The sequence below is a fragment of the Palaemon carinicauda genome, chromosome 3, assembly GCF_036898095.1.
Source record: "Palaemon carinicauda isolate YSFRI2023 chromosome 3, ASM3689809v2, whole genome shotgun sequence".
NCBI lineage: Eukaryota > Metazoa > Arthropoda > Malacostraca > Decapoda > Palaemonidae > Palaemon > Palaemon carinicauda.
In genome coordinates this window covers 157957148-157975801 of record NC_090727.1, presented here as the reverse complement: position 1 = coordinate 157975801, position 18654 = coordinate 157957148, and the positions used below count along the sequence as shown (strand labels likewise).

General features: G+C 35.7%; 1 protein-coding gene across 1 annotated transcript in view; it reads right to left on the bottom strand.

Moving 5' to 3' along the window:
- Positions 1-16979, bottom strand: part of LOC137638718 (prolyl 4-hydroxylase subunit alpha-1-like) — a 55952-nt gene extending 38973 nt beyond the window's left edge. Inside the window, exons 1-8 of the mRNA XM_068371044.1 lie at positions 16675-16979; positions 13499-13673; positions 12833-12987; positions 12478-12651; positions 11346-11674; positions 10273-10404; positions 8813-8947; positions 3672-3810 (exon numbers count right to left, since the gene is read on the bottom strand). Coding sequence (XP_068227145.1) covers positions 3672-3810; positions 8813-8947; positions 10273-10404; positions 11346-11674; positions 12478-12651; positions 12833-12987; positions 13499-13673; positions 16675-16690 — 1255 coding nt within the window. The 5' untranslated portion in view covers positions 16691-16979. The remainder of the gene's footprint in view (positions 1-3671; positions 3811-8812; positions 8948-10272; positions 10405-11345; positions 11675-12477; positions 12652-12832; positions 12988-13498; positions 13674-16674) is intronic.
- Positions 16980-18654: the final 1675 nt, after the last annotated feature.

Here is an 18654-nt window from a genome sequence, read left to right as displayed (position 1 = left end):
AGGCTCTTCAACGTCTGACAAAACATCTAAAGGATTATCAGTAGGCGGAGGATCAGCAACATCCTCATCTGAAGGAACCTCGTCCGACAATTGATGAGTTTCAAGCAAGGGAGAGACCTGCCGCGGTGGCAATGCTTGACAAGCAAAGTCCACACGCAAAGGAGCATCAGTAGCAGTCAAGGAAGCTACGTCATGTAACTGCTGAAAGGACTGAGCAGCAACAACAACAGGAGCTGGAGGACGCTCGACGTCAAGTCAAGACTGCCTTGACTGCCTAGATTGAGCAGTTAAAACAACCCTTGACTGCGGTGCTTGACGTTCAACGTCAAAACAAGGCAAATGAGCTGGTTGGCGAACGTCCTGAACGTCAACACGAGCTTGCGGCAGCGGCTGAACGTCAACACGAGACTGCGGCAGCGGCTGAAAGCCAACACGGGACTGCATCGAGTGAGGCTCCAAGTCACGTGACTGACGTGACAAACTACCAACATCACGAATCGTAACGTCAACAGGACGAGTAAAGGCTCGTTTGGGCGGCTGACGGCCAGGATCTCGATCAGCGTAACGGCGAGGATCATCGTGAACCTGCTCAACGGTATACTCCTCCATAAGGGAGGCAAGCTTATTCTGCATATCCTGCAGGACAACCCATTTAGGATCAACGGGAGTCGGTACGGGCCGAGACGATGGTAACGTCTGTGACGGCAAAACATTGCCTTTACTGAGACTCTCGGAGCCCGTGTTACGCTTTCGTTTAAGCGGCGAGCAGTCTTCCGACGACTGCAAAGGGTCAGAGCTGTCCCAATGGCTACAGCCAGGACGCTGGACCTGTCCTGAAGGGACTGACTTCCGCTTTAAGGGTCTAGAAACTTTGCTCCACGGTTTCTTACGCGAGAAGCCTTCGGATGACGAGGAGAAAACAGCCTCGCTCGTCTTATGGTAGGGGCGGTCTTGACGAGATGCGCCCGATACCATAGAGGGAACGTCTGTTCGTTGGTTAAAGCCTCTCGTCCCCATAAGTCCTACGACATTACTTCTCCCTGGTGCATGGGCATGGGAGCCTGAAAGAGGTCTCGGACTAGGAGAACGACAAGCACGAACAGACGAACCCTCGGTCGCAACACTAAAAACACTTTGTGCACTAATCACTTTATCCCCACGATTTTCTGAATTGGCACTCTGACACTTTAACACATGCACATCCGCCATGAGTTGATTACGGTCCGATGCTAAGGACTCAACTCTCTCGCCCAAAGCTTGAATGGCAAGCAACATATCCCGCATGGATGGTTCATGAGTGCTAGTAGAGGGTTCAGGTACAACTACTACAGGGGAAGGATTAGGTTCAGGGGCATGGGAGGAGGAAAAATCCAATGACCTAGAGGAGCTTCTCCTCACCCTATCTCTCTCAAGCTTACGAGAATATTTATCAAACTCTAGCCAGTCGAATTCCGAAAGTACCACGCACTCATCACACCGATCTCCTAATTGGCAGGTTTTACCCCGGCAATTAGAACACACGGTATGTGGGTCGAGAGAGGCCTTTGGAAGACGTTTGTTACAATCCCTAGCATTACATTTACGAAATTTTGGAATAGGAGAAGGGTAAGCCATTTTGAAAAGTCCAAGAAAATCCAAAAACAATCCAAAGTCATCAACAATAAACGCTATCCAAAAAAGGGTTCAAGAGTTTTAATTGAAGAGAAAAACACCTGTCACTGCCAAAGCTCAAAACCAAAAAGAAGTACTTCACCAAGAATGACGAAAAAACTCCAGGTTAACAGCGAGTACGGAATCAGCTTGTCGACAAGACCGACAGAGAAGAACTGGAGCTGTTTACATGTACTGTATATGCGGTATCTGACCGATAGTCGGCGCTGGTGGGCACACCCGCAACCTTCACGGCGATCGCTCGCGAGTTTTTGTGTTTCTGTCGAGCCGTCCGAGACGTCAGCTATTATATATTCACCGGCTAAGTTTAATATTTAAAAAATGAATTTAAGGTGTTTTTATGTCAAATTTTTCCTGAAAACATCATATAAAATCAAAACTATTCTTTTGTATACTTTTCATCGCCAATCATAATGAACACATTTACACATCCAAGTGATCTCTCCGTAAGTTTTTTTTTTTCAAACTCCCGTTGAGATACTACCGCTAGTGTTCTTGGGTCTTTGACTGGCCAGGGAGTACTATATACAATACTTCTCTCTAGTTACAGCTCATTTTCCCTTTGCCTACACATACACCAAATAGTCTGCCCTATTCTTTCCACACTCTCCTCTGTCCTCATTCATACACCTGACAACACTGGCATTACCAAACAATTCTTCTTCACTCAAGGGGTTAACTATTGCAGTGTAATTGTTCAGTGGCTACTGTCCTCTTGGTAAGGGTAGAAGACTCTTAAGCTATGGTAAGTAGCTCTTCTAGGAAAAGTACACTCCAAAATCAAACCATTGTTCTCTACTTTTGGGTAGTGCCATAGCCTCTGTATCATGGTCTTCCAATATCTTGGCGTATAGTTCTCTTGCTTGAGGGTACAATCGGGTACACTATTCTATCTTATTTCTCTTCCTCTTGTTTTAAAGTTTATATATGAGAGATTTATTCTAATGATGTTAATGTTCTTAAAATATTTTGTTTTAATTGTTTATCTATTTCCTCATTTCCTTTCCTCACTGGGCTATTTTCCCTGTTGGAGCCCTTGGGCTTACAGCATCTTGCTTTTCCAACTAGAGTTTTAGCTTAGCAAGTAATAATAATAATAATAATAATAATAATAATAATAATAATAATAATAATAACTAACGATACTACATAATAGCATTTAGTAAAGATGTTTTGAATAAGTTTCGGAATTATATTCAGAGTACTTTTTTATTTATATTTGTGCATATCTTTTATAGTGGTGGCTACAATTATCTGACTATTTTTACATTTTCTCAGCTGGGCTTGTATCGAAAAAAGTTGATTTCACTGATATGGAATTAGGCCTATTCCTCAAATAAACTATCATGAATATATAACAATAACTATTGTTTATGCATTTTCTGATTGCCATAAGTTATTTTGCTTGTATGAAATTTCACCCAAGTTCACTTCTTATATAAGTATCCTCATAATGTAGAAAAAAAAAGAATCAATATAGTTCATCTCTTAGTCTTGGGTTTGGATAATTATACAACAGCATTTCATCTACCTAACAAATATCAAGTCTTTGAGTTTAAAACATTACCAAGAGCTCTCATAATATACAAATTAGCGATATTATTAGTCTACATTTTATTGGAACGCCGGAATCTTCGCTTGCTTTCGCTACAAATTGTGAATATGTATACTGTATTAACTTTCTTTAGCACCAATACGGGGTACAGCTTGGGAGTGTGCTATGCAGAGTGCAGTACAATATAAGGTACTCTGAAGCTTTCTTTGGCCCAAGATGCATTGTTTTTTTCTTTTTTACTTTTCATCCTTTCTCAATGGTTTCTTCACGGGCCCCCTGTTCAAATTAATTGATTCTGGTTGGTTCTTTATAAAAATAACCCTTTGTTATAGGGTTACTTGAAGAACCATTCACAAACATATAACCATAAAATATTACAGAAAGACTTTACTAAAAATAAACAATATTACAGAAAGACTTTACTAAAAACAAACAACATAAAAACCTGTGATTTCTTCAATCCTGTGGTTAATCCTAGCTACATGTTCTGATTCCTCATGTTTTAGCCAAGCAGACTTGCTGATACGGTAAGAAGCAGTTTCCAGCTCTCCAGTCTTGTAATTTTGGACAGTAGCGCGCTTGAACTGCAATAACGACAAAAATCATTAGAACACTGTCTCCAATGCAAGAGCAACTTACTAAAACTATGTATAAACAAATACTGTACTGTAGTGTATACATACATATACAGTAATCACTAACCATGGCACAGTTCACCGATCACTTCCTCATTACACTGCAGATTTATAAATATATTATAATATATGTAAATCTATATGGCGGACTCCTCTTTATACTGCGGCTTTCTGAGGGCAGAATGGTTTTATATTTTGAATATTTCAACTATTTTTAAATAGTCACTTTGTGTCCTAAAATTAATGAAGTAATTTACAGTGATACCATATACTGTATATTTGTGTAACTCTCATTCTCATATATTGTGACAAACAAATTTTCACCCATAAAAAATTATTTTATCATGTAGCTTGTATATCATAGCAATTTCATCTTAGAGATCAAATAATAATAAAATGATGTCTTTTCCTCCATATTATCCCAACTTCAAGTTCAATAAATTAATAAAACAGAAGTATTGTAGTAACTCGTACGGCAATAAAAAAACAAATGAAAAACAGCTTTTTTTGTTATGATCAACCTATTTAGATAACAACATCTGTTTGGTTAGCATTTCAACTTCCGTAGGATAGTAAACAGTTTTTCATAATTGTTAAAAATCACGTAAAGAAGAATATGAGAAAGGTAACCCAAATTAGTGTACACAAACAATAACTAAAGAATTGAGAAGAAAAAAATTAATTTCTCAAGCTTTTTAAGCAAGCACTGCTAAGCTAAAGACGATAGAATTATTATGCATTGGCAACAGGGATGAAACAACACTAAACTTCAATATGCCATTAAAATTTATATTAAATACAATATGAGATAAGTATTTCTACTAAAAACTTCATACCTACAGTAGGGTCCCGAATTATGCGAGAATTTGGTCGATTAATGACCTCGTGTAAATGGAAAATCGCGAATTTCGAAACACAACAGAAATAATTCCATTGTGGCCATGGCAACCAGCAATTTGCCTATTCAAATGTGTTTACTACCCATTTCCAATACTTTCTTTGTACTATACTGTATTTCTTTATAATATCAAATTGTTTTTGTCAATAAATAAAACATTTAATATACTTTAAAGTTCTAATAACTTGAAAAATGGTTAAAATTACAACCAGGATAGGTGTAAACACCATATATTTCCCGTTATAACACAACCCAAAATACAGACAAATTTTAATGTTTGTCATATCTATTGTATAATACAACTGGTGAATAGCAAAACCATCACTCTATAGACTAGCTTGTTGTATGATTGAAAATCCAGAATTATCAAAATAAAAGCGATTTTATATCATGCGTTTCCTAAACACGCTAAAAAGCACAATAGAAAACGACAACCAATGTTTTGTTTACGTTTATCTCTGATCACAACGAAGAAACAGACGCATTTATACATCTGTGTTTTTGAATTGACAGCAATTTTACCAAGTATAGATTATATGTTGAATTTGTTATTACCAATGTTCTAATTATTTTTTATTAGAACTTTCAAATAAATGAAATGAATGCCATTTATGAAATGTTTTTCTTTATGATGCCGCCTGAAACGGAAACCTTCCATTTGTTTACGCTCCATCTTCGATCATAATAAACAAACGAATGTATTAAACACACATGATCTAAGTCATAACTAATGATATTACAAACATTTAGTAAACATTATGTTATTACAAATATTTTACTTACCGTATCCATATAAATTCCTAAATTCGTAGCAAAGCTGGACATTTTTTTTCCTTATGCGTTTAATCCACAATAGAAAACTGCCGCTAATGACAGAGTGATAACTTACGATAATTCTAAACTGTTACGAAAGATAATTGTCCTTTCCATATCCAAAATACTTTTCCTAACTTCAGTTATAAGTCAACTTGTACCCACCTCAATTATGGATCCATATGCAAAAAAGGTAAAAGAAGAAAGTACTAGGCCTATTTTTAAAGTCACCGAACAATTAGGTTACCGCTATAACGTTCGATGTGAGAGAGAGAGAGAGAGAGAGAGAGAGAGAGAGAGAGGGATGGTTTTAAAGTACTAAACAATAAATATGATAGGTTATAACACATTGGTGTTTATGTAATATTAACTGTATAGATGGTTTGAATAAGTTAAGAAATGGTGTAAACAATTCTTTGTTATTGTATTCGCGTGGAAGCTAGACATCAGCTGATGTGATCACAGCCAAAAGTAAAACAAAAATAAGTTAGCAATACTCGATTTTTAAAACACACCCGAAATTTAACAACATAAGTACATGTTTTATTATAGCGCAATTGACATTTAAAGAGTAAAAATTTTCTGGAATAGAATGGTGTTTCCTAAAAAATAGTGGTTTGCGGACGAAATCGGTTACCGTATTTTAAGCTATGATTGAAATGGATGTATAAACGGTATAATTTTTTCGTTTTGTATTTAATTGACACTTCAAGAAAACCGATTTTGGTTTCTTCATCTATTTGTAAGTTCTGTATTGTATAACGAGAGAGAGAGAGAGAGAGAGAGAGAGAGAGAGAGAGAGAGAGAGAGAGAGAGAGAGAGAGAGAGAGAGAGATATTATGACGCAGAAGGTTACAGACCTAGAACAGGGGAGGATGAAGGTGGGGGGAGTTATGAGATATGCTGGGTGGACTCGCAGGGGAGACGGTAGGAGACGGGGGAAGGGGGGATTTGGTTGCCAGTGGCTAAAAATAGATTCTGAAAGACGGTAAAGGGAAAAACGAATCCCATCGAATAAACAGAATAAGGAAAGGGAATAAGATCCAGAGGAATAATAGATATAATGGAATGAAAATGACTAGATGGTGTTAGTTGTGATAAGAATAATTTAGATATTTGAAATAAGAGTGTCTGAGGAGGTATAGAAGGAATTCGTGATAAATATAGAGGAATATCAAAGGATACAGTTAGTTTGCATTAAAGGGTTTGTTATCGTTTATCGGCAGTGAATAGCCTAAACTTCGGTAACGAGTCGTCAATATTTTGTCATATTTTAAACAGTATACATTTGATTTGCAAACATTGGTTTTGTAGAGTAGACGGTAAAATAAAATCTAGAGAGAGAGAGAGAGAGAGAGAGGGGGGGGGATTTCTGCCATCAAATATCTCTCTCTCTCTCTCTCTCTCTCTCTCTCTCTGGGGGGGATTTCTGCCATCAAATCTCTCTCTCTCTCTCTCTCTCTCTCTCTCTCTCTCTCTCTAGATTTTATTTTACCGTCTACTCTACAAAACCAATGTTTGCAAATCAAATGTATACTGTTTAAAATATGACAAAATATTGACGACTCGTTACCGAAGTTTAGGCTATTCACTGCCGATAAACGAACCCAGTCTACTCGTGAAAACCTTGAACGTCCAGAGGGAAAAATAAGGCTTTTAAATATACTGTACTAAACAAAAATAATGCTTTAATATACCATCATTAACACTACCATTACAATTATCGTAAGGTTGGAGAAAGATAAAGATTGCCGAGAACGTAACCACATTTCTGTTTACATTTTGTCAGCTGGACTCGCACAGTTAACAGTTGATTTCATTGTTGATGTGGAATTTTATCCTTATATAGGCTATTCATTATGAAATTATGTTAATGAAATGTAATGTTGATACTGTTTTGTAACATTTATTATAAATCACCGTATTTAGGGCTACCAATATACTTAAAAAGACAATAGATTTGATACATTTTGTAGTGCTTGACTCGCGAACTTTGAACAGCCTCGCAAATACAGAAAATTTATTTTTGAAAAATAGCGATCGCGGAAAAGGGGAATCGTGTAATTCGAACACGCTTAATTCGGGACCCTACTGTATATACAAGTAATAACCATCTCTTAACAAGAGAAAAAATCCTTCGATGGTTTGCCTAAATCAACTGATTTGGAAAGCGTTATTGGTAGTCTCGATCATGTTACGATACCAATATGTGTAAATTACATGCATTATTATTAGATACTGTTCTGTATCTACTTAGCAGTTTTTCAAAGAGAGGGAGATTACTGTACTACAGTATATTAAAACCTTAAAAAAAGGTCTATTTAAAAAGCATCACAAAAATATTGTCAAGAGAAAACCAAATAAGATGAAGAATATCTATATATAAAGACTTACTTCTACATTTGGCTTATACCTCAATTAGGTTACAAATAAGAGGAAAGGGAGAAATCTGAAAAAAATATATTAACTGTACTTGTAAATACATAAAGTATAGTAAATTTAATATAAAATCATGAGATAAAAATAATAAACAAAGTAAAACTTAGAGTAACACTTTCTTAAAGAAAATTAATAAAAGAAGGAACACAGAAAAAGAGGAATATCAATTATCTTGAAAGTATAAAATTCATTACAGCATGCAACACATACAAATAAGTCAAAAGTGCACACAATAACAAAGGTAGCAGAGATGAAGTCGTCAAAAATATTAAGATAGGATTATAAGTTAAGGCTTTTAGGACTTTCAACCTCATTACCTCAAGCAGTCACAATTCTGTGAGTTCCTTACATGTGTGTAGGAAAGTGTGAGGGAATAAGAGCAAAAGATTCAGTAGACTACAATATAAAAAACAACTGAGTGCAAGGGCATATGGGGGAAATTACAGTGGTAGAATGTAGCCAAAAGAAAGGTGTTGATAACAGAAACGCGATGATAATTAAACCCATTTTAACTATTAGACGTCAATCAGTAATAACTAAAGTGACAATGCTAAATACTATAAAGTAATATGTAATGTTTTATCAGAAAGTTGAATATGACTTTAATAATAAATCAAAACCCTTCATAAATAGGAAGCGATTACAGTAATCATCAAATAGCCTGTCTCCAGAAAAACCCGAGCCATGAGTGATGTGTACCTGGAGATTAGTTGACTATGGGGACTGCAGCCATGATAGAAAGACATCCACACATTTATATCTACAGTATCTAAATATGAATTACAACTCAACAAGTCTTACCCTAGGTGTCGCCATTTCCTTTACTTCGCTCATTTCCTTATCACTGATGACATCATGGTAGATGGTTATGGTTGGATGAATGTAAGTAACTTCTGCTTTCACTGGACCAATCAGGAGGCTTTTCCCAGGACCATGCTGTAAAGAAATTAATCTTAAGTAAACGAGAAGCACCTGAGGTTACACCCTTACTAAAAACAAAAACAAAATATTGTTATACAGACCATTTCTTCTCGCAAAGAAATGAATAGTAGGCCCTAAAAGACAACAACTTCCAAAGGCTAGAAAGACTAATAAACTCAAAATCCCACCAAATTTAAAAGATTTATATATTTGAAAAGGAGAACAACAATAGAAAAATAGCCCCACTGAGTAATGCTGTATGTGAAAAAATAAATATGAAAAAACTACTCACAGAAATAAAAATAATAAGAAAAAAATGGAAAAAATTACAATTGGTTAATATTAATGTCCTTATTACCTAAATTTCAAGATATGAAAATAAATAAGGAGGACAATTAAATTGAATTTCCTATACAAGATTGATTTCTTTGAACAAAAATTCTTTAAAACAAACCCATGACTTGCATTACCCTCAATTCATGGATTTTTTTAAATTCTAGACATTTCATTTTCAACTCTAAAATAGAGGATCATCTGAAAACAGACCAGTAGCAATGTACAGTAAATAAGCATAGATATACACCCATTGTGTAATGGAGTAGTATCTGTCAACTTTTGCAAACCTTTTATATTTTATATCAATTTTTTCCCATATTCTTAATACTATACCTTATCGAGTATGCACGAACACCTAACCCAATTTCTGTCGTAAATTTTATTTTTCAGGCTTGTCCAGAAATTTTTGTGCATCCGCCTCTATTAATTTCTATACTGTTCAAATCCAATGAACGTTTCATTTTTAAGCTCACCAGCCTCAACAGATAAAAGCTATTGAATATCTTCCTCATTAATTTCCAACTGTAATTTTTTTCCCTACTGTCTTATCTATTTCTTAAACAGTACAGTATACTTTCTCTCAAAGCCCTTGGATGTTTTAGAGGTCCATTAAACATTTTTTCCATATTCAGCTCATACAATAAAAGAAGGAAGATATTATCAAGACAGCTGGTTTTCTACTACAGCCAAAACGAATAAGGAAATGAAGAGATAACGAGTACAGATAATCAGTACGAACTTCTGGTTCCTAAAGTTGAAAAGAAGCACTTTCTATATCTGCATACACAGCAAATACTAAAACTTGACGCATTCCACACTTCTTTACCACCAATTTATATACTTAACTCATTACCATGGAAAAATATTTCATTAATTCTACTTTAAAATGACACAGACCAAGAGGTTTCTATGGAGCACTCTTTAGTGATCACTAAGAAACACTAGTTTAAGAGGATACTTAGTACAAACCATCAAACATTCAACAAACAATTAACTTAACAAACCTGATAATAGCAGATTGTCTTGGATGCAATATTTTTGGGAATTTTACCCTCACCTCGACACAGTTTTTCATAAGCTCGTCGCTCTTTTTGCCAAGATTCAGTCATTCCTGTATCTTCAGTCACAGTGTATCCCTAAAAAAAAAAAATTTTTAAAGAATTATAAACAGAAGGAATCCAGGTTGATAGCACTCATTAAATATACAAACCAGTAAATGTCCATTAAAGATAAGACTATTGTATCATATACAGATACTGGAAACCATTATGACTACAAAAGAAATTACTTCCTCTGGATAAATATTCTTCAAGTTCTGAGATTCAATCAAATATATAGTGTTAATTTACTAAATTATGCAAATCTATTGAGAGGTCTACCTGCTGAGTAATCAGCAGCTATTGACTGGACCTCCATGGTCCTAGCTTGGGTGGAGAGGGGGCTTGGGTGCTGATCCTATGCATTGTGTATAGGGTCAGACTCTAGGGCATTGCCCTGCTAGCTAGGGCAATGTTACTGTCCCTGGCCTTTGTCATTCATGAGAGGCCTTTAAACACCTAAACAGAGTTTTTCTTGCTATCTTTCATAGAAACAACTACGGTTCATAATTACTAATTACTACAAAAGATACATAAGGGTTATACTCATACCAGTTCCTGAAAATATTTTTCAAACAATATTGCTGATATACTGCATGATTGGGTACAGTAACAGTTATGGTGTGTGTGACGAATGCACAGCATTATACTAAAAACTGTAAACTGGTAATGAAAAAAAAATTTCTACAATCAGATGCCAAGGCTAACATGTATGGGAAAAGAAAGTTATTCTAGTTAAATAAAAATCTAATCCATAACTAAAAAAAGTAAAACGTGAATAATCAAAAGAAATGGCAAACAGATGTCTTAGCAATAAACATTTGACATCTATACTTAAAGTACAGTACTGTATAGCAGTTTGCACCCACAAAATACAATGGCATATGCAAGTTCTCCCTCGAACTGCTTGCTGGATGATTGAAAAGATGAAAAATAAAGGAGTATGTACACATTTAAATCACAAAATGTCTGTACATTACCTTTTCTACTGCTTCTACATCCATACTGTCTCCTTCTCTAATGCGCTCGGCCTGCTGTTTCTGAAGAGCTTCCTCATAGTATACTTTGTTCCCATATGCCCTCTGGTGGCTTGGTTTGTCTAAAAGTAGCTCATTGGTTAGTTTCAGAGCCTGCCTAACATTTCCCTGCATGTAGGTTGAAAAGGCCAGATATTCTAAAATATCGGCTCTATCAGCCGTCTTGTTTCCCTCGGTCTCGTATCGGCGCAGAGCTTCGTTCATCCATAATGTGGTGTGATAATGATCCCCGCTGTTGTAACTTTGTCGACCAAGTTCAAAGCAATCTCCAGCTGAAATGAACATTTTGAATGAATGAGACACTTGTATATAAAATATTCAATTAACAATTTCAAACTTGTAAATTAGGTTAAATGAACTTTGCTATCAAACTTCTGTAATAGTAACTATGAATATTTCCTAGCTAGGAAATTTATGAGTACTTGAAAACCAGTCATACTATGAAAAATAACTGTACACGGCCTAGCAAACATATTCATGGGAAAATAAAAATCCCTTCTGTGAGCAACTGTGTGAATCTAGTACAAAAAAGATCTGTGAAATCTCATAGAGGTAACATGGAAATTCATTCCCATAAATGGACATAGAGTACATTGTCTTTCAGGCCAATAACACTGAATAGAAATATGACTTGTACAAAGCCCTCAGAAGGATATTGGGAGTTAAATGGCAGGACAAGATTAAAAATGAAACTACAAGAGATTACTCTAGTGTCATATGTAGATGAGATCATGATGAGGGGTAGATGGAGATGGTTTGGGCATGCTCTTCGCACTCCCCAAGAGAGATTAGATCACCAAACGTTGAGCTGGGCTCCACAAGACACTAGAGGAGTCAGAAGACCCAGGCCTACATGGCTGAGGACTATGAAGCGTGAAGTAGATGATAAATGGAGAAATATTGAATTGAAAGCTCAAGATAGATGACTGGCAAAATCTAACAGAGGCCCTTTGCATCAATACACGTAGGAGGCGATGATGATGATAAAAAAAGATAACAAAAATAAGTCTAAATGACACATTAAGTGACTGCCTGTATGATAAAATCAACACCTTTACTTGGTTTAGTCTCTAACCTGTAAGTTCCCGGTACGCCTGCTTCTTTCCATTTATATAACCACGAGCCAACTGGGATGTGTCCAGGTTATAGGTGTCTTGCAGCCTCATCAATGCAGTAGCTGCACCATTCAAATCTTCTTCATCTGGCCAACGCAGAAGATCGGCCATGCTGGTCAAGTTGTTGAGCATAGCTGAAAGATATATCTGAATCTGAACATTTGGATCTCAAAAATACAAGTAGCTATTTCCTCCTTTTTATCTGAATCACAAATTCTCAAGTTGAACCTTACAGAATTTCTACTTATAAGAATTTCATTGGACAGAATTATGGAATTAAAATTAGATATGAAACTTAAGGCACTTCAGACTCACCTTGTCCTACATCATCAGCTGTTAACACACTTTGAATGTCCGCCCAGTCAACAGTTAGCCGCTTCACTAACAAATAGGCATTGATAGGATTGCCAAGAAAGACTTCTGGTGACCGCGAGGCTTCATCGTGAACACGTTCCATCTCAATCATGTCTCTGCAATTCAATTTCCACTTCTTTTTTATTCAAAGAACATGGTTGTATCAATTCTTATCGTTTTATAGTTGCCTCGAAAACTGGTTAGACAATTCTATATACAATACTGTACTGTGTCATATAAAAGAAGCAAGTTCAGTTTTTTGCAATGGAAATAAATGAAGCCATTGCCTCCTATACAGCAAATTTATGCTTCACATTATGTAATACATTTATACTGCAAATTGTGAAGTAAAGTTATTTTACACATTATAGTATAACTCTAAGCTACCAAAATATTTTATAGAAAGTTCAAGTATAAAACTATAATGTATGTATTTAAATATATAACAGCGGACACTAAAGTCAGCATTAAAAGGTTAATTCTAAAATCCTTTACAACTGAAGCATTCCTGTACCTGAATAGAGTACAGTACAGATTTGAATTACCGGGTAATAGGATTAGAAAAAAAAAGAAAAAGAAAAAAAAACACATATACCAACAAGCTGGCTTAACTATATTGCAACATACCTCTTCAATTTCTGTAATTTTTCTTCCTGGGCTATGATATAATTTTCCACCGCCCTAATCATCTCTCCTTCCGTTGTGAGTAAACGACCTACATCAATCATAGAAGTGTATACCTCACCAGAGGAGGCTATCCCAACGACCGATACTCCTAGCACCCACCATGTTATCCACATTGCTGTAAAGAAATATGTAAAGATTAAAACAAGTAAATTAAACTGTAACAATTTTTCATTTATATCAAAACCCCACAAATGTAAGTTTTACATTATCGATGTTTCATGGTTTTAAATTCTTCAACAGAATTTATCATAAACCATTCACCTAGCCAACAATTTTACCCTTAGCTGCCATTCTAGAACCTCTTTCTTATTTAAGCTTAGGTATGAGATAGATAACATAAATGTCTGTTGGGCAATTACCATATTTCAAAAGCTATTATAGTTTGTATTACAGTATTACATTCACTATCAAAATATAAAACTTTGCACATAATGCAAGAAAGTAAGAAAGAATGAAGTCTGCAATCTCTCAGCTGTTGAATAGCTTCCAAGTATAATGACTGATGAATCAAATGAATGAAATACAGTACATTCATTAGGGCACTACCATTTTTAAAAAAGATAATAGAAAAAGATGTTTAAAGTTTTCAAAGATCACCCATTAGTGGCAGAGGCAAGGGACATTAGAGATCAACCATATACTGTACAGTAGAAGATGTTTAAAAGTTTTAAAGATCATCCATTAGTGGCAGAGGCAAGGGACATTAAGAGACTATCCATAATCTTGAGAATATTTCACTATTGCTGTTTGTATTGTATTATAGAACACTTGTTTTCACTTTTCTCAACCAAATTATCTTTCTTCCAATAAGAAACTGCCATACTTGTTAAGAGGTATGAATATGATAAACCCAAAAATCAAGTGGATTACCCCAAACTATGTTCACAAAACACATAATCTAGAAAATTATTTGCTCCACATTTCTAAATGAAAAATAAAATTTGATATTACCAGAATCCCTTTTGACTTTGACTATGCCAATTTTTATTGCATAATCCTACAGACCTGAATAAGGTCAAAACCTTAGAAATTTTCGAAGTAATTTGTACAGTACTTTTCCTGTCCATACAGTGACAGTACCAAATTTTCCTCTCTACAGGTTAACTATGCCACTGTAATTGTTCAGTGGCTACTTTCCTCTTGGTAAGGGTAGAAGAGACTCTCTAGCTATGGTAAGCGCTCTTAGCTCTTCTTGGAGAAGGACACTCCAAAATCACACTGTTATTCTCTAGTCTTGGGTAATGCCATAGCCTCTGTACCATGGTCTTCCACTATTCTATCTTGTTTCTGTTCCTCTTGTTATTTTCAAGTTTTAATAGTTTATATATGAAAGATTTATTTTAATATTATTATTGTTCTTAAACTTCTCTTGTAGTTTTTCCTTATTTCCTTTCCTCACTGGCTATTTTCCCTGTTGGAGCCCTTGGGCTTATAACATCCTGCTTTTCCAACTAGGGCTGTAGCTTCGCAAGTAATAATACTAATTTTACAAACCCAAGTGTTTTAATTAGGGAGATGGATTTAGCAATACCTGGAGCCAGTCATTACAGTTGGATAACAAGCAGTTATCGAGCTGGTGAGCGTGCGGGATGAGTAGCCCCAGCCTTTTCACGCTGGAGAACTTCCCTTTCGGGCCAAAATTGATATAGAGGGTTAGGAAAGAAATTGTACTGAAGTACTCAGGTTTGTATGGTTAGGAAAAATACAAATTGTGATTTGTTTCTACATGACAAATAATCAGGAAGACTCACTGCTAGGTGGGTTGGAAGTCCCCTGGAACCCTAACTGGAAGGTTCATTTTCTTCCCCGGAAATGATCACCGCTTGATCTAAGGAGAAGCAAAGCGATGACCTAAGCAACCTCCTCCCCGACTTTCATAGGGATGAAAGGCAAGGGGAGTAGGCTATATATGATAGCAGCCACCTTTATGTATGATGATGGCTAAGAATACGGCAGTGTGAGAGGGGGTCGCAGAGGGCGTTAGCCTCCCAGTTAGGCAAATAGGTAAGGACACGGCTTGTAAGCTAGGTTGGGAGGGAAAATTTAGGTTATTTGGTGTCCATTTTTTATGCACTCTGCAGAAACTGGCTGCCGATATACAAAGGCTCCAAATGCTAATGGGACTTTGGCTGTACACGCAATTATGTACTGTACCTGATCAGAAGGGGATATCAGTTGGAAATCTATACTTACTATGATTAATGGGTTGTTAGAGGATCCATCAGAAAGGGGGATGGAAGAGATACTTTTTTTAGAACTAATATAGCAACTTAACACAACCTAACCCAACAATAACTATCTAGGACACATTTACTTCTGTTGAAGGGAAGTATAACATGTTGAGAGAGAGAGAGAGAGAGAGAGAGAGAGAGAGCGTGGAGATAACTGATTGTGATCTGTGATGAATGAATATTACCATAATTTGTGAAACATTTGAGTTTATTGTAAATCTTCTCAAAGTGTAACCTAGTTTGAAACTGTCAGGTTGGTAAAATAACACTCTGCCCCTATCAATGTTCTTCTTTGCCTGCATCTTTTCCCATGTTTATGTGGAGTCAATGTTTCTGGCCAGCGTTCTCCATCTACACCTCTATGCTAAGATGCTAATTTAGTTCTAAAGAAGTATCTCTTCCATCCCCTTTTTTGATGGATCCTCTACCAACCCATTAATCATAGTAAGAATAGATTTCCAACTGATATCCCCTTCTGATCAGGTACAGTACATACTAGCATGTACAGCCAAGGTCCCATTAGCCTTTGGAGCCTTTGTATATCAGCGGCCAGTTCCTACTGCGTGCATAGAAAATGGACACCAAATAACCTAAATTTTCCCTCCCGACCTAGTCTACAAGCCGTGTCCTTACCTACTTACCTAAATGGGAGGCTAACGTCCTCTGCGACCCCCCTCTCACATTCTGTCCCTATCAATAAAAGCAATATATTCAGTAAGAAATGATGATAATCCAATTTATACCGTTGCCCCATTATATATCATCAAAATAGTAGATACACCGTCTTGTAAATGGAATGGCCACCTGTTAAAATGTAAACGCTACGCAAACAAGACTAGCTGCCCTACCCTATTACCTTGGCCTACTAAATTTGAGAATACAAACCTGAAATGCACGTCATTATATCACACTTCAAGTAACCATGAACAGCCAAAGTCAGCAGTGACTCTTGTTCAACGACCAATTTACCAAATAATGGCCAAAAGACCTTTGGATTACATAACTGTCACTGGGTATTAGGATAACTAACACGTCCCTAGGATTCTAGGAGTAGGAGCAACAAATCGGCAAATGACCCCTGGGCATAAGTTACTAGACTTTCCTTTATGGGCTTTAGTTTATTGATAAACGCTGGGATACATTTCTCCAATTAGGAATATGTCCACTTTCACCTTATTCCCCATATCAGATAATCAAACGTGGTCATTGTTCTAATGTACTGCTATTACGACTACCACTAGTGACAATTTATCTCAAATATAATGCTACTTGGCAACTTAAATTGTAAACAAACATTGTGCAGAAACTCTAAGAGAAAACGCGGGTATAAAACTAAGGACAAACTATTAAAAAATAACACCTTTTGTGTATTTAGCAACTTGTGCAGATAATTGATTGATTGATTTGAAGTTCTCTGGCATCCTGACATCGAAGGTCATTGACACCGATATCGTTTATTATAAGTAAAGATTGAAAGAATATTCAATTATAATAAGAGAAGTAGATATGTTATAAAAGTTAAATAGCATTAAGAAGACCTGCTTCTGATATAAATCTAAAATTTCCACTAAAAGTTAATGATATAATAGTTAAATAGCATTAAGCAGACCTGCTTCTGATATAAATTTAAAACTTGTACATATAATGTAGTACAAATCTTGGTTTTCATACTATACATATGTAATTCATTCGTGAACAACGAATTCAAAGACTGCTGACTAAATAAAAATTTTAAAAATTACTTTACTGTGAAACCTTTCCTATCAACATACCAAAAAATTACTTGATTGACATGAAGGAGTTTCCTATAGATCGATAAATAATTGACGCATGAAAAATTCAGTCTAGCAAATCTCCCTGAATGCACAGAAGCCACAAGAGGCAACTTGTATGGAAATAGGTTTGAAAAACTTAAAAACAAATCAGCATTCTATAAATAAAACGAACCAGACCCAATACTACACAGTATGCTAGAAGTTTTATTCCAGTTGTGACCAAGTTGTGGAAAGATCTTCCTGATAAGGTAGCTGAACCAGTAGAACTTCAAAAGGTTAAAGTTACAGAAATGTGTTTATGTTGAACAGGCTGACGTAAGTCTATTTTCATAGTTTATATTTGAAAGCTCTATTTTAATCGTGTTATAGTTCTCAAACTATTCTATTTTAAGTGTACATTACTTCTCTTGTAGTTTATCTATTTCCTGGTATTATTTCCTCACTGGGCTATTTTTCCATGCTGGAGCCCTTGGGCTTACAGCATCCTGCTTTTCCAACTAGGGTTGTATCTTAGATAATAATAATAATAATAATAATAATAATAATAATAATAATAATAATAATAATAATAATGATGATGACGAATAATAAAAATGATAATAATAATAATAATAATAATAATAATAATAATAATAATAATAACGATAATAATAATAATAATAATAATAATAATAATAATAATAATAATAATAATAATCGAAAAGCGAACAAGATCCAGAGTAGAGAATTGGCAGTGACTGTTAAAGCGACGATTACCGAAAGACCAACTGAACAGTCCAATAGTTCCAGTTTCTCAATGGCCGACTCAGTTTCTCAATAATTGCAGAATACTGACATAACGTCCATTGATTTGGTACCTGAAGGCCATTGAAAGAAACTCTTACTAAATGCGCCATGACTTCGACATTTGGGACTGTTGCTAGCCGGTAGTCTCTACGCATGCGCTATGCACAGCCGCTTGGCATGGCTGCGCCTTGCTTTCCTTTCAGAGATACGGGTTTATATTATCTATTTTCTTATGATTATCCTTATCTAAAATCATTCAGCTTTACGTGAACTTCCAGAGATTTAATTCAAAATCATGAATATT